The sequence below is a fragment of the Vombatus ursinus genome, unplaced genomic scaffold (genome assembly GCF_900497805.2).
Source record: "Vombatus ursinus unplaced genomic scaffold, bare-nosed wombat genome assembly UNPS02014802.1, whole genome shotgun sequence".
NCBI classification, from domain to species: Eukaryota; Metazoa; Chordata; class Mammalia; order Diprotodontia; family Vombatidae; genus Vombatus; species Vombatus ursinus.
Genome location: NW_020954580.1, coordinates 20,085,297 through 20,102,038, shown reverse-complemented (window position 1 = coordinate 20,102,038; position 16,742 = coordinate 20,085,297). Strand labels below are relative to the sequence as shown.

The following is a 16,742-nucleotide window of genomic DNA, read 5'->3' as shown; positions in this document are numbered from 1 at the left end:
CCACCCCAGGAGTTCTCTGCATGACTGAAATCACAGCCCTGAACCAAATGTTTAATGAATGTAAAACAGTTTACTTTGGTTTGCTGACAACTGTCCCAAGTTAAATGGGACACGGCAGGAGCGTCAATCATCATGATGCCTGGTAGAATTAAGACGTAGGAAGATAGAAGGGGGGCCTCCCCGGCGCATTTGTAGGGCTGGATTCACATGCTCACATGTTGCTTGTCACAGGCACCAGAGCTTGTCAAATCCTCATTGATTCAGGAGACACACAGAGCTGTTTTACCCTCAGCCTCCGTAACTTCTAGGGTGCTTTCCTCCCCATCTGGCAGCCGGTTGAATTAACCACAGCTACTGTCTTCTCTCCCAGTCCTTCCCTTCAGGAGCTCCAGCCTTTTTGAGTACTGAAGTTAAGAGGGCTTGTCAGACTGATGTGTTTAAGTTGCTGTTTTTGTTTTCTTAAAAAGAAAAGGGGAGGGGAGAATGGCAGTGGGAAAGGAGCCGGGAGGTGTGAATATCTCTGCACAGAAGGTTTATGAGATTGGCAAAGCTGCAAACTGAACTCATCTGTTTATCCCCGGGCTAGATAAGATGCAGTCATCTGCACATTGTTTGCTCTGGTTACAGCAAATGGAATAGGAGAAGATTGCTGTCTTCCAGTGGGAAGATGGGTAGAGGCTGTGGGAGGAAGGCATCGTGCTGTGTTCACTTCTGACTTACCCTAGACCCTTTTGCTAGCCTACACATTGAAGGGTGTGGAAATGGCAGCTTGTTTGGTTCTCCCTGGGCAGTTGAATAGTTCATGTCCAGAATGAAATGTGGCAGTGTCTCTTACCCAAAGACTGTGATATCCAATATCATTGGTTTCCAAAAAAATGTTTTTAATTTGGGTCTCTCCTCCCTAGTGCCATAGGGTCCTAAGGAAATAGCAGACCATTGGGAAAAATGGAGGCTGCCAGAAATGGCTTCCAGAGTTTGGTGACTTTGGCATCTTTAAATTGCCAACACCAAATCTAGAAAAGGAATAGAGGCAGACAGATAAAATCCCCTTTCATGTGTTCTCACCATTGACAGCATCTGTGAAGGAGATCAGATAAAGTCTTGTACTTAGAGTCAGGAAGACCTGGGTTCAGATCCTACTTCAGATACTTACTAGTTGTATGAGTTACTAGTTATATGACCTTGGGCAAGTCACTTAACCTCAGTGTCAGTTTCCTCATTTATATAATGGGAATAATAACAGCACCTGCCTCGAAAGTGTTGTTACGATTTGGTGTTCAGTCATGTTATATAGTGTGCCAGGCCCTTCTGTCCTCCACGTTCTCTCAAAGTCTGTCCAAGGACATGTTCTTTTTTTCCATGATACCATCTATCCTTCCCATTCTCTGCCATCCCCTTTTCTTTTTGCCTTCAGTCTTTCCCAACATCAAGGTCTTTTCCAATGAGTTCCATCTTCTCATTATGTGGCCAAAGTATTTAAGCTTCAGTTTCCATATATGACCTTCCAGTGAATGGACTAAATGAATTTCTTTGAGTATTGACTGATTTGACTTCCTTGCTGTCCAAGGGACTTTCAAAAGTCTTCTCCAGTACCGTGACTTGAAACATCCCATGTAATAGTATATGCAGCTATGAAGAATTTGCAAACATTTAACCAGTATATAAAGGTTAGCTATTATTATCATCATAGAATTTAGATTTAGGAGAAACTTTCAAGTTCAGCCAATCTAGGGTTTCTCAGCCTGGAGTCCCTGAACCCCAAGGAGTCTGTGGATAGATTTCAAGGAGTTTGGATGGGAAAAAATTGTATCTTCATTTCAGTATAATTAATTTCCTTGTGTTTTTTATGCATTTTAACACATTATTCTGAAGGAAAAAAAAAGGTACACGGGCTTTACCACACTGCTAAAGAGGTCCAGGATACAAAAAAAAAAAGAAAAAAAAAGGCTAAGAACATCTAACCTGGTTTAATTACCTCAGTTTACAAATGAGGAAACAAACCTAGTGAGTTTGAGTGACTTGCCCAAAGTGCCTTAAGTAGTAGAGAACACAGTCTGAATTTGAGCTCATGACAAGTCCTCTGACATGATTGTGTATCTCTAGGACACGGAATTCCTCCAGCCTCTTAAAGAGCTCTGTATGTCCCTGGATATCCTGGCTTTTTTTCTAATATGTGTCTGTGTTTTCTCTCTCTAGGCGAGGACCTACAGAACCAGCAGATTACCTAACAGGACCTCGGTTGATATACAAGGAAAGGGAACTTCCGTATTACCCAGGAATGCAGCCCATTCATCTTCCTAAAGGAAGCTACTCTCGTGCCCAGGATGTGAGGGTGACAGACCTTCGCTATCCTCAGTACTACCCACCCCCTCCAGCCACACACCACAAAGGACCTTTCCGACAAGATGTCCCACCTTCACCACCTCAACACCACAAAGTGCCAGCATATCACGAAACAGGCAAAACAGGACAGCGGGCGGCCAGCCCAGAACAGTACCCATATAGAGCCCAGGACCCCCAGCAGAAGAACCCCATGACTGCCGCTGTGTAGTAGGACATGGGCCAGGAAAAAAGCCTTCTGCAATTGCCTTGTTCTTTTTTCCTCTCGGTCCTCCAAAGTCTCCTTGGCTATAAAATTATCCATGAACTGGAACCATTCTTTCTGCGGCAGGTACAGATTAGGTTCTTCTCGCTGAGGAAATCACTTAAGGCCAATCAGAGGGGGAAAAAAGGAAGGTACAATATGTCTGATCAGGCCATGAAAACAGTGGTACTGTACATTAAAATGCTTTTAAACCAGTTAAACCCAGAGCAGAAGTGGTAGCTGAAAAGTAAATAACATCATTAGATACACTAAGTGGAATGTCCCAGGGCTAGATAATATGCATCGCTGGCCTTTCTACACATATGAGCACACGGGCACATACACACACACACATACACATACATATACACCCACAGAGCAGCTCCTCTTTTAAAGATTACCGCTGGTATTAAGACAGTCTCTGCTAAAGATCCTTATCCATTTGGGAGCCAAAGCTACACCAAGATTTTTGCAATCAGAAAGCCAGCACCTACGGCCATGGTGTATACAAGACTGCAAATCTGGTGCACCTGGAGTGGGTTATTATTTTAGCAATGGAAGGAAAAAAGAAAGAAACAAACAAACAGAAGGGGCTCCTCAGAAGTTTTCCGTCAGAGAAAGACAGTATTTCTTTATCTCTAGTGTCTGTCAGGGTCCTGCTACCATCAGTTTGATTGAATGTTTCACTGACTATACCTGCCAGCCAGGAAAGCACTTGGTAAGCCTGAACCTGCAATAGGAATTGGGGGGGGGGGAGCCTCAGTTATATTTCCCTGTTTTCCTTATTTAAAAAAAAAACAAAAACGGGTAAGGTAGAAATTCAACATCAGGCCTCAGGAGGAATCCTAAAAATCAGTGAGAGCTGCTGAGAGGCTGGTATTTCAAGGACCAATCAATCACGAGGAAAGAAGTGGGGTCTTGTCACATGCAGCCTAAAGCTATATTCCACAAGGGCATGCTTATTCTCTCTTAGATAGAGGAGCCTGAGAGCCAGCAGGAGGGCCAAAGTTGACCTGGTCCTTCCCCCTTTCCTTTCCGTCTTTTTCCTGGCCACAGTATCAGAGAGGCCCCAGATCTCAGAAGCAATCCCGGGTTTCCAACCTGTAATTATTTAGCTGCTGTTTCTATTTTAAGGCTCTCTCTTCTCTAGATAATCCTCAGTCGGGAAGGAAGAGAACTCTCCTGTTGGGCCTCCCAGGATCCAATGCCCTGGAGGTGCCAATTCAGTAATAAGTGCCAAACAATCCCCGTTTGCACTACAGGGAGCTAAATGCCAACCACAGCTGGGAGGAGCCTTCTTGGGTGTTTAAAACAAAATGGTTTAAGGAGCAGTGGACAAACAGTACGTGTTCATTAAGGTGGTGCTCTGATGTCAGTTTGGTTTTGAATTGGTGTGTGTGTGTGTTAAGCAACAGAGGGGGTAGGATGTAGGAAAACACAGTTTTGGAAAACTAACTTTTAAAGGCAAATATAAAGTTAACATAGGAGTTTTTGGTTTTGAGAAGGAAGAAAAAAAGAAGGGAGAAGATAGAGGGGAGGGGGTAAAGAGGCAGCAAACCAGGGTAAGTTTTATCTGTCTTCTTAGTAACAACAGACAAGGTAGCAGGGAGGGCTATGACCCGACCAGAGATTTAGAGCTGAATCCTGTCTATTCCTCAGTTTCCCTAAGAATAAGCATAATGCTCCTCAGTCTCTGGGAGGTCAACAGAAATCCCATAATGTTAGAGCTGAAGGGAGGGCATTTAATCCATTTAGAAAATGAAAAATCTGAGACTCAGAAAGGAAAAAGCAACTGAGGTCACATGGGTCAGAAATGGCAGTCAGGATTTGAACACACATCTTCTGTCACCAAATCCAGGACACTCCACTGTACAACTCAGACTTGGGTTCCAGTGTCTCACAACCTAGCTTGTTTGACTGCAAAGTAAATGGCAGAGAAGGGATCTTAAGGCTTTAAAAATAATTTTCATAAAAAATCTTCCAAAGGCTTTAAGATGGATAAATCAATTGTAATTGCTTTGAATAAAAATAATTTTCATAAAAAATCTTCCAAAGGCTTTAAGATGGATAAATCAATTGTAATTCCTTTGAACTCCATGACCATTTTCCGCTTATGAATGGACAATTCAAAGATTGTAACTAGACCTAAATGAGAAAGCAAACAAAGAACTATTTGAGGACCATTCAAAGCCTAGAGGCAGAACAACTTGTCTAGATCTGGGCCTCTTAAAAAGAAATGCTATAAGACTCTTTAGAGTGCTTCCTTATTCTTTAAAAAAAAAACACACACATCTAGATGTCACCTTCAGCCATTGCCTTTGTTTAAAATGGGGGAGGTTAAGAGGATTTATTAAATTACTGTGCTACTGAACACCAAGGGTCCATCTATCCCAGATTAATATTTCCTTACTCCCATGTATCTGTGATGTCACTGATATAGGTGTTACTTAGTCCATGCAGATCACAATCTATCCTCATCTTCTGGTCCATGCTTCCCCAGTCATCTTCCACAGGGCCTCAACCCAACATAATGGAGGCCTTCCCTTGGTCTTTTTATATTTCATAGGTATCAGGGTAGCACTTGAGTAGTCTGTAATCCATTGCTCTTACCTAGCCCAAAATAAAATTGAGTTCCGTCTCTAAGAAGTGATACTGACTGCCGGTGTGGGAGAAAAAAAGCAATGCTGAATGGCAGGAAGAGCACTAAGTAGGAATGAGAAGGACTGTGGCTCTGCTAATGACTACATGACCTTAGGCAAGTCACTTAACCATGGGATCCTAGGATCATTGGTCCAGAACCAGAAAGAACTTAGTCCAACGACCTCATTTTACAAAATGGAGAAACAAGCTTAAAAAGAGACTTCAGTTTCCTCGTCTTTAAAAGGAGGTGATCAGTTGGACTTAATGATGTCTGAGGTCCCCCCATCCCAGCTATAGGTTCTAAACAGATTTATAGAGGAAGTGAAGTTTGGCAGGATATGTCTCTCCAATATTCTTAACTACAATTTCCTGTTGGAAACATACCAGGATGTTGCTTTTTCTATCTCTCAACCTCATGAGCCCATCCTGGAACTATGTAGCATCAGAACCTCATTTGAATTCCTGTTAAGAGTACTCAGTGGGAACCAGGTTAAGGAATCTGATGTGCCACATTCTAATACAGCACCTGATTTTATTTTAAAAATCCCAGGCTTTCCCATCTGTATTTGGTGCTTGTTCCTTCTAGTAATTTCACTGGGGATCCACATGGGTCTTGAAGGAAGTCCTACCTTGGAAGTGCTGATTCAATACTTGTTTGTAGAATGCAGGTACACCAGGTTGAGCAGTGGGCAGGCAGAGATGAAAGGGATGATGTGGTCTCACCCTCAGGCTAAATAAATTTTGCAGATGAAAAAGATAAAGTGAGGGGAAATGTCCCTTGTAATGGATCATTAGAAATGAGCTCTTTGATTCTTTCCTTCTCTGCCCCCCAATCTCTAGCTTAGCTCCTACGGGCTAGAAGCCAGAAGCTTCAGCTTATTGGTAAAGGATGTAACCACAAAGGAGAACATCTGGATAGAGGGCAGTACCATGAGGTTAAGTAGTCTACAGTGGGTGAGAGGCGTGACCTTGCTAGAAAAAAAGCCCTCATTTTCACGTTCCCACTTGGAAACCCAGCACATACTCCACCTACTGCACACCAACTGGGTCTGAACTTCTCTGGAGAAGGCTTTTTGCACTGTGTACACAGTCAATAAAAATGTGGTAACCTCAGGGAAACAGCCTGTGCCGAGAAGGTCCACTTAAAGTGAGTGAAAAATAAATTAAGGTAGTTCCCTTTGCTCCTTTGAAATATAACCCACATCCCTTTGGCCCCGGCTGGAAAGGAACTAATATTGTATGTTTGTGACAGTGCCTTTATCAAGCCAGGCAACAATTAGAAACCACTCAGAACTCATTGGAGGGCTTAATAAATCACTATGCAGTATATCCCTTCTCAGGGCACCACAGCACCATTTACAGACCTCATCTACAGTATTTAGGAAAAGCACAGTATAATCAGCATGGGGTGAAAAACAAACTTGCATTTTATTTATGGCCTTTGAAAAACTCCATCAGTAGTCTCCACATAGCTCAGAACTCCAATAACCCCCCTGGAATGCCATGGCTGGTGCCACTTAGGAAAGATGTATCAAACAAACCCTTCCTTGCTGCTAATCTGACCCAATAGGTCACTTAGGACTTGAAATGATATTTCTGCCTTAAGTCAGCAGACATTTTTACAGACCCATATTTTCCTCCTGTGTTTGAAGGAATAGGTAAAAAGGGTAATATCTGGGAATAGATCATCAGAAATAATAGTGGTAGAAAAATTCTACCCTCCATTAGCAGCAGAAAGAAGAAATATCTCATCAATGCCTTGGACCTTTGGGTTGCTGGACTATTGCTGTTGGAATAAAGTGGGGGAGAGGGGCAGGTTATGCCTTTCCACAGCTCCCAATCCAAGGATTGAAGATAGGTCATGATGGTTTTGTAAAAAATTCAAGAAGTAGGAGCCAGGATTGTTATTAGAAAACATAGAATTTCAGATAAGCCACTTGATAACATTGGGTTTTTTTCCCTTTTATTCATTTTTATTGGGTATTTACAGTTACCCAGAGAAATTAAGTGACCTGCCTAGCATCACATAGCTAGTACGTGTTTTCCAATCCAGGTTTCCCTAACTCTAAATCTAGCTTCGTAAATACTTCCTAGTGCTGCTAGGGAGCATGGTGTATTGGATACAGAGGGCTGGTTTTGAAATAAGGAAGATTTGGATTCAAATTCAGTCTCTCACACATATTTTGACTTTAACAAACCACGGGCAAACCATTTAACCTCCAGCTACTCCAGGCCATCCTCTAAGCCTACAAAGTATAGATGTGTGGTCAGTATGCAGTGGGTGAAAGAGGGTTTCTACACCAGGAGTTCCCCATGGTGGTGGACTCACAAGTCTGGACCAATATGTAAAGCCAGTATCCTTTCCTCTTCCCATGCAAGCTGATCTGGAGTCTGAAGGATTTAGAAGGAAAGGAAAATACCCCTGATAGATTTGGGATATCTATGGGCCTGGAAAACATCACATAATTTGAAACATTGAGACTCTAAACACAGCTCCTTTCAAAATGGAAGTCTGCTACTGGAGAGACTTCTCTCCTGCTTTCTGAGTCCATGAGTCACACTGTGGCCACATTTGGTGCCATTACAACAGGAAGAGCCGTTAATAGAAATAACCAAAGATGCTATTTCTCAGCACTCCTCATCCATGTCAGCCTGGAAAGAAATGATAGCCCAGTGATGGTAGAGCAAGGAATAGTCACTCGGAGAGATCCCTGCAGAGTGAGCTTTGTGATCAAAGAGAAACCTAGGGCAGACTAAAATTGGTCCCACATCACATATGCAGCCAGGTCTTTTAAGGAAAGACATCCCTAAGTCATAATAGCATCCCCTCAAGGGCTGATTTTTCAAAGGTGGGCTAGAGAACCCTGATGTTGGGGGAGTTAATGGCCCCTGATTACACTTCTAGCCTGTATCCCTGATTGCAGTGATTTGAGAGTATTCTCACTCAGTCTGCACTAACTGAAGCGCCGTTTACTATTAGGATGTAAAAACAAAACCTGTTGTTTATACACTACTTTTTCTAGTACTTCCTGTGATTTTATGATACCAAATCTGTTCAAAAGTTCTAAAGAAAAATTATGTGAAATCATATTTTGGAATACGGGGGACGAAAGGGGTGGCATCTTTGCTAAATTTGAAAGATTGTACCTTTTTGTACCACAGAAAGCATTTGGAATTTTTGTTTCATATGACTATATAAATTGTACTTGGTTTTATTTTGCATTAAAATAAAGCTTTTCAGAGTTCAAACAGTATTGTGTAATAGTGTTCATTTTCACTTGCCATTACTTTCAGTCATGATGCATAAACTAGGATGGCTTGAACCTCCTCCTACTTGAATAGGGGCCCATAAGAAACAAGGGCGAGGAGTCCAGAAGTGGTATGAGGACCCTGAAAGTGGTAGTCTTTCCTCTGAGGCAAAGCCCAATGCTGATACTGTCCTTGAGGTGAAGGGTGAAGAGTGTTACCTCAGAATAAGCCCAACAGATTGCATCTTAAAGCAGGAAACCATCCAGAAGGATTGTAAATGGAATTGGTGATGCATTATTTAGAGAGGAAAGAAAAACATAAGCATAGAGAAAATGCATTTCTTACAACTTACTTAGATGGAAACACTCGCAGGGATAAATGATTACTATTATTATAGGTTTTAGGGCAAATGTTTCATAATCGTATACATGATTTCCCCCCTAATATTAACTCTACTAAGTAAAAATACAAGAAGTAAGAAGAAGTAATAGTCTCAAGGCATACTGCAAGTAATGCCCTGAGTAATTAGAGTATTCTGTTGACATAGAGGAAAGAGGCCTCCTGGCAGTCTAGAACCCAGTTTTTTTTTAACCACAAGTTCAGAGGTTTCTGCTCACTGGTGCCCCCTTCAGGTTGCAAGCTATGGCCATTGCTAAATCCCACTACAGAGAGGTGACAGATTTCCTTTGCCCCACTCCTCTTAAAGAGGAATTTGCTACTGGGCACCAGAGGGTCATATGCAGCTGCTCTGGATCTGGCAGCAGTAACAGTTAAAAAGAGTGTCAGTTCACAGTCAACAATAATTCTTGGAGTTTAATGTTATTCTTCACCTCTAGCTATGGGCTATTTGGCCAACTCTGCTTAGCTTCCTCCTACCTAAACTCATTTGCTCGATCTTGGCCTTGATATTAACTTAGCTTCTGAACCATTGCAATGAATTGCTCCTTAAACTGTGGGAGGCCTTGAATGCAAGACTGAGCAGTTAATATTTTATTCAAGAGGCCATAAGAAGCTTCCGGGAAGATACACAAAGTCACCTCTCTCATTTGGAGAGAAAAAAAAAAACTCAAGTAGTTAATTTAAAACAACAGGCTTAAACTGTTTAAAAATCTTACAAAGAGAATAACTTATGTGCAATAAAGACTTTAGGTTATTTGGTATCACAAATATCATTTTAAGAACAACTTTGAGCCAGTAAATCATTTTAACTATGACAAATACACAAATTAAAAATAAAGGACATTTGAAGAAAGTCGCTATCTGCATCCTGAGAAAGAACTGAAAAATAGAAGTATGTATAGAATCATTTTACATATATATGTATTTATAGTGTGTGTGTATATATACTATAGGTGTATATGTATGTATATATTATGCATATTTGTATATATATAGTATAGATATCTATTTGTGTCTAATGGTAGCCATCTCTACGGGCAAGGCAGGGAGGGAGGAAAGAAAAAAAGGGAAAAAAATTTTCATGATAACTTTATTATATATTTAAAAGGAATAGCAAATTGTACATAATAGATTTGCAGTTTCATGTGCAATCATCTTTTTTATTATATTCTGCTATGGAAATGCTTCTTTTATTACATAAATTAAAAATTAAATAAATTTTTAAAAATGAATTTAGGTTTATTATAGGATCATCTAACTGAAGCCTTACTCCTAAAAGGGTGCTTCTTCCTAACTAACTTGACCTCGAGTTGTGAAGCTGGGGCCCCTCACTATTAACCAAGATACCTTAACAAGCACATCTGAGGGAGATTAGAAACTGGTTACTTTTCCTTTGTCCTTAGCTTCGGAGCCAATACTTTTCATGCCTGAGTGGTCATAAGTCACTTGGACCAATGCCACACCTCAGAAGAATACATATTTAAAATAATTATAACAAAATTGCATAAATATGTATTATATATATATATTTCCATATATATGTATATATCATAGATCATTACTAATGTAGTCTCACTGCTTTCCCCCCGTTTACTGAGCAGTAAAATTTTAGCACAAGAGAATGATCTACCTTTTAAAAGGGGCTTTTTCAGGGAACCCTTCTTCCTTAGTGACTTCCCTCTCAGATTTCCTTCAATTTACTGCATATGTGTTAATTATATATGTACAATGTACCATATGTGTATGTGTACCATTTAATAACACATATGTGTATACATATATCTTGTTTAATTATTGAATCCCCCATTACAATGCATGTAGCTGGCAGACAAGAACTAGTTTTTGCCTTTTTGTGTGTGTATGAGGCAATTGGGATTAAGTGACTTGCCCAAAGTGAGTATTATGTGTCTGAGGCCAAATTTGAACTCAGGACCTCTTGACTTCAGGGCCAGTGCTCTATCCACTGCGCCACCTAGCTGCCCCTGTTTTTTGCCTTTCTTTGTAGCCCCAACACTTAGCACTGGGCTTGGTACATAGCAGTGCTTAATAAATGCTTATTGACTGAATCCCTAAGTTCCCAGTTCACATCCTGGTAGTGTGTAGATGGCTTAAGAAAACACCTTAATTGAAATAGTACAGGTAGGAGTTGAGTCAGGGACATTTTCTCAATGGCCTTAAAAAACAAAAGTTATGACTAACATGTAAATATATTTTTTGTTATAAAATATGTATAATCTATATCAAATTGCTTACTGTCTCAGGGAGGGAGGAGTGGAACGAGGAAAGCAGAGAATTTGGAACTCAAAATTAAAAAAAAAAATAAATGTTAAAAATCATTTTTACATGTAATTGGGAAAAATAATAAAATATTGTTAAAAAAAAATGAAAGTTAATTTTTTTCTGAGTCCTAAGTTCCTATCCTCCTCTCTTAGGAAAGGGAGAGAATTAACCAGAGAAGAGTGCACCAGGATAAGAAGTCAGCAAAGGCTTGGCTAAGATGAAAACACTGTTAGTTCAGCCAGACTAATGCATTGGAACAAGAGGCCCTATGGGAAAGAGAGGGCAAGGAAATGGAATAGTCATGACTAAAAATAAATTATACTGTAATTTTTTTTAAAAAAAAAGATTTCCGTCATTAGAGTTGTGACCATTATTAAAAATGTGTGCAGTGTTGAAGAAAATCCACAGCATGTATATGCAGATTTTGACATTTTATATTCAAGATACAGGCAGCCTTGAGTAGGTTCCACCGCATATTAAATTATAATCTATGTAGACAGCAATTTTGAAAGGTATCCAGTCAAGGAAGTTGTACTTTTGGCTGAAGTGAGACAGGTAGATGAAACTTTGATGACTTAATTCCCCCAGCTGTGAAAGGCATAAACAGACAAGTGAGTGCCCACTGGAGTTGGAAAGAGACAGAAAACACATTAAGCACTGTTAAACTGAAGGTCCATAATTTTAACGAGTTATCTTGCTCTCCTGGCTAATTATTTGCCAAGGTTTCTCAGATCAGTGCTATTCAGCATCCTTATCACCTGGGAGCCAGGTGAGCTCTTGGGATGCTTTCCAGGCTACATTCTCCTCAGGCCTCCCAGAGCAGCTGTAATTTTACTCCCAGAGTTGTCTGGGTAGGTTTAAGGGCCACCCCTGCACCACAGTGTGCTGTGTGTCATAGGTGGTGTGGTACCACTCTTGAATTTAGAGAGAGCACTGTTCTCAAATCCTGGACAGGCTTCTGAACATAGAAGCTGAGAAAAGGGCTTTCTTCCCTTTCTAAACCCACCCTGGAAAATCCCTCATATCCTAGCCCCCTCCTCATCACATTTTGGTCCCAACTCCCTTTGGGGCATTTCCCAGGACCCACTGTCACATCAAAAAGGCAGCCTTTACTCTTTCACCTCCATTCTAGGAAAGGCTGCAAGATGTCCAGAGCATCCCTCCACTGACTTTATGAGACTTCCACTTGATTTCTCCTCCCCTACTCCAGGGCAGGAGTGTGTAGGATGTTATTAAAGATACCTTCTGCAGGCTTCCCCACCTCAGAAGCCCATCCAGAAATGGCAACATACCTCTGATCAGTCACATTTTTCTGGGATTCGGAATTGTGGCACTGCCTTTGAATGGCCTCTTGCCATTCTGCAGACTCCCCCCTCCAAATCCCCTACCACCCCTGCCAGGTGTGAAATCAGGCTCTTTGGAAACCATTGCCTAGGCCTGCCATCTAGGAGGCCTTTCAATTTCCGCTTGCCCTGACCTTCTACTGATCCGGGTGGTCAGACTGTGCCTGGCCTGAGGCTTTACCTCTCCATGGTGATTTTCCAGCAGGGCTTCAAAAGAGGAGATCAGCTGTGGGATCCCCCTTTCTTTCAAAGGCTGTGGAGTGTTGAGTTTAACTGAGCAATTGGAGGCTACCCAATAATGAGAATGGCTGGCAATTGTTAAAGCCGTGGGGAGAGGTAGGTGGGGCAGGTATTAAGGAGGAATTCCTAAAATTCCTCATTTTGCAGCTGAGGAAACTGAGGCTCCTAAAGGCTAAATGGTTTGTGCAAGATCCCACAGCTGATAAGTGAGCTAGGTAGAATTTGAATCCAGACCTTACTGAATCCAAGTCCAAATGCATTGTTCCATACTGCTTCTTAGTAGTGTAGGGATTCTTAACCTGAGGTCCATGTACTCCTTTTAATAAAAAAAATTATTTTTGATGACTATATTTCAATAAAATGACTTTTCCTTATATTCATATGTATGTTATTTTGTGCATTTAAAAACATGATTCTGAGAAAGGGCCCTCAAGTTCAACAGAATGTCAGTGGAGTCCATGAACCAAACAAATCTAAGAACTCCTGCAGAAGTGGTAAGATGCATGTACATAGACCCACATAAGTGTGCATATATGTACACATTTTTATATATATATATACATATGCAAATATACCAAGTGTAAATAAACATGCAAAGTATATAAATGCATATACATACAAAGTATACACATACACAATATGTGTGTACATATACATATGCAAATGTATACATGTGCACATAAGTGTGTATATATGTATATATATATATACACACACACACATATACACACAAATATGTAAAGTGGAATAAAAGCCATTCCATTTGGTGGGTGTATATATATACACATATGTGTGTGTGTATGTGTGTATAATATGTATGTACATATGCATTTAAGTATATATAATATACACATATGTGTATAGTATTCTCATCTATAAATATAGTATTTATTTGTCCATGAGTTTATTATTTCATCCACTAGAATGTAAATTCCTTTAGATTAAGGACTATTTAGTCTTTCTATCCCTGCATCTACAACATTGTTTGCACAAAGTAGACATTCAATTGAATTGAATTTACTGACCCAAATTTGGCTTTCTCAGATTTCCCAATCACCTTCACCATCAGACAGATTCTGTATGAGAAGGGAAGTAAATGTCTGTTTTCCTTGATCTTCTTGACCTTCAGATTGCATTGAAAATATTCTATGGGCCTGATTCTTCATCTCTATCCTGACCTGGAATTAGGAAATGTGGCTTGGAACCCGAGCTGTAACAGTGCCTCAGTTTAGGACCTGAGTCAAGGCTCTGCCTGTCTTTGCCTCCCAATTTTTCCAGCTCTGTAATAAGGATAATAACACCTTCCCTAGCTACCTCTCAACGATACTGTCACTTAATAAGATAATGTTTATGAGCTGTGAGTTTCTGGGAGAAACGTGTTATATAAATACCATGTGCCAGTATTATTGATGATCCCAACAGCTGCCCTCCAGGCACCCCCTTCTCCTTCCCCAACACACAGACATTCCTGCACTGTGGGGAAGAAAGATCAAGAAGAGCCAGTTGTCACAAAGGTGCTGGAAGGATGCCCTCGGCTTCTCTGAGCCTCTCCATTAGTCTGTGAGCATCTGAAGAAAAGTGCCTGGTTTTTGCCTTTCTTTATATCTCCAATGTTTAGCACAGTGCCTAGCACATAAGAGGCACTTCCTAAATAGTTATGGACTTAACTTCCAAATAGTAGAAGTAGAATTAAGAAAGTCTAACAAAGAAGGAAGACCAGCATTTTGAAGTTGCCTTTGGTTCTAGGAAATGCCCCAAAAGGAGATCAATCAGAATGTGAGGAGATGGGAGACAGGTTTGCAGAATTTTCCAGACTATGGTCCCTGGTTCCCCTATGCCCCTACATATAATTTTTGCTACATATGCAAAAAATGTACATGCTTAGTCCTCTTGCCAGTGACAGGTACTCATCAGAAAGTATGACTTTAAAGAGGCATCTGACAATTTTTCTTGCTATAAGCAGACACAGGCTAGATGACACTAAAGAAGGGAAAGGAGGGGCAGCTAGGTGGTGCAGTGGATAAAGCACCAGTCCTGGAGTCAGGAGGACCTGAGTTCAAATCCAGCCTCAGACATATAACACTTACTAGCTGTGTGACCCTGGGCAAGTCACTTAACCCCAATTGCCTAAAAAAAAAATTTTTTTTAATTAAAAAAAAAGCAGGGAAAGGAATCTTGTTTTCTCCTGAAGCATGGAAGGAAATTTGTCTGAAAAAAACACTCAAGCCTAATGTTTCCCATGGCCAAAAGGAATCATTAAGAATTCAATTCAAAAAGTCAATTCAATTCTACAAATGTTTACTAAATTCCTAGGCACTTGGGACACTAAGGTAATATCAAATAGTCCCCACACTCAAGGAGCTTACATTCTGGAAGTGGGGGGCATGATGATGTAACAAACACACGTACAAGAATAACAGAAGGAATCAGTCTATACACTCCTCTAAAAGTTCCTCCCCCACCCTTCCCCCAGTTTTCTCACCTCTCTATATGTTCAGAAGACTTCTACATCCTTCCAGATGTACATGCTGTTTCCTCTTCAACCCTGATGAGAGTAAGGTTCCAAAGTTACCAGCCCCTCACCTGCTTCCTCTGTATTAATTCTTCCTTTCACATCATATTTTTATAATATAATTACTCTCTCTTACCTTTTCCTACCCAATTTTGTTTTTTAGAATCACCCTATCATATACAACTCAGCTCCAACCTTTCTTTCAAACTGCCTTAGTAATGACAGTTTCAAGAATGCTGTAACATTTTCATATATGTGTGTATATGTATATATATAACATATACTATATATCTGTGTATATATACATATATATAAACAGTTTGATCTTAATGAGTGCCTTGTAATTAGTCTTTAATGTTTTCCTTATATTTCTGCTGGATCTTTCTGACTTTTTGTTACAAATACCTGAAAGTTTTTCAGTTCATCAAATATCCATTTTTTTTTCATTCAGAATTATACTCAACTTTGCTGGATAAGGAAAGACTTTACATAGGTGACAAATGTAATAGTCTAAGTGAGAAATGAGGGCATCAACCAGGGTAGTGGTTTTGTGAGTGGAAAGAAGAGGGGAAAGTGAAAGACAGAGACATGAAGAGAAAGGGTGTAAAGGATGAATAGATAAGACTTAGTAGTTCATTAATGGGAAGGAGAGAGTGAAGGAGAAAGAAAAGCCAAGTTGCTGAGTGCTGGTAAGAATTCTGGTGCCCACAAAAGTAATAAACAAGTTTGGGGAAGAAAGATTTGAAGAAAAGGATGGAGGAAAGATGTTAAGTTCCATTTCGGACATTTTGAAATTGAGATACTGATGGAGCAGTGTAATGGAAATGTCTAGCAGACAAAACTGGAATTCATTAGAGATACTAGGGCTCCATGTATCAATGTAGAAGTCAGTGGTGGGGCAGCTAGGTGGTGCAGTGGATAGAGCACTGGCCCTGGAGTCAAGAGGACTTGAGTTCAAATCCGACCTCAGGCACATAATACTTCCTAGATGTGTGACTCTGGGCAAGTCACTTAACCCCAATTGCCTCACTAAAAAAAAAAAAAAAAAAAAGTCAATGGTATACTAAAGATAGTTGAACCCCATGGTAACAGGTGAGATCACCAAGAAAAACAGTGTTAGGTGGTACCACAATTCAGTGATAAAATTGTGAAAGAAGAAAGTTGAAGAGCTTCCTGTCCAAATAACTCATCTTTCCCATTGGCGTTGGGTTTTAGAATCAAAGTTCTGGTTTGTGATTAAAGATTAGTACTCTAAGAATCTTAAGGACTTCAGGAAAGTTTCATTAATTCCCATTAAGCTCATCTCTGATATTGAACAACTTTATAAATACCCTGAAGGAGTATCAGATCTTCAAACAACAACCTTCAGAAGCTCTCGGCAAAAAAATACTGTGGGCAGTGAAATTTGTCTTGATGCTCCTCTCCAGTTCCTCTGTCTTAACTTCTCTCCCTAGGACCACACTCTCCCCTGGCTCCTGCCCATCTCTTGTGTTCC

At 40.4% G+C, this 16,742-nt stretch overlaps 1 protein-coding gene across 1 annotated transcript in view; it reads left to right on the top strand.

Moving 5' to 3' along the window:
* PARD3B (par-3 family cell polarity regulator beta) overlaps positions 1-8,428 on the top strand; it is a 1,282,153-nt gene extending 1,273,725 nt beyond the window's left edge. Inside the window, exon 23 of the mRNA XM_027873670.1 lies at positions 2,197-8,428. Within this exon, the coding sequence (XP_027729471.1) occupies positions 2,197-2,551 (355 nt within the window). The 3' untranslated portion in view covers positions 2,552-8,428. The remainder of the gene's footprint in view (positions 1-2,196) is intronic.
* Positions 8,429-16,742: the final 8,314 nt, after the last annotated feature.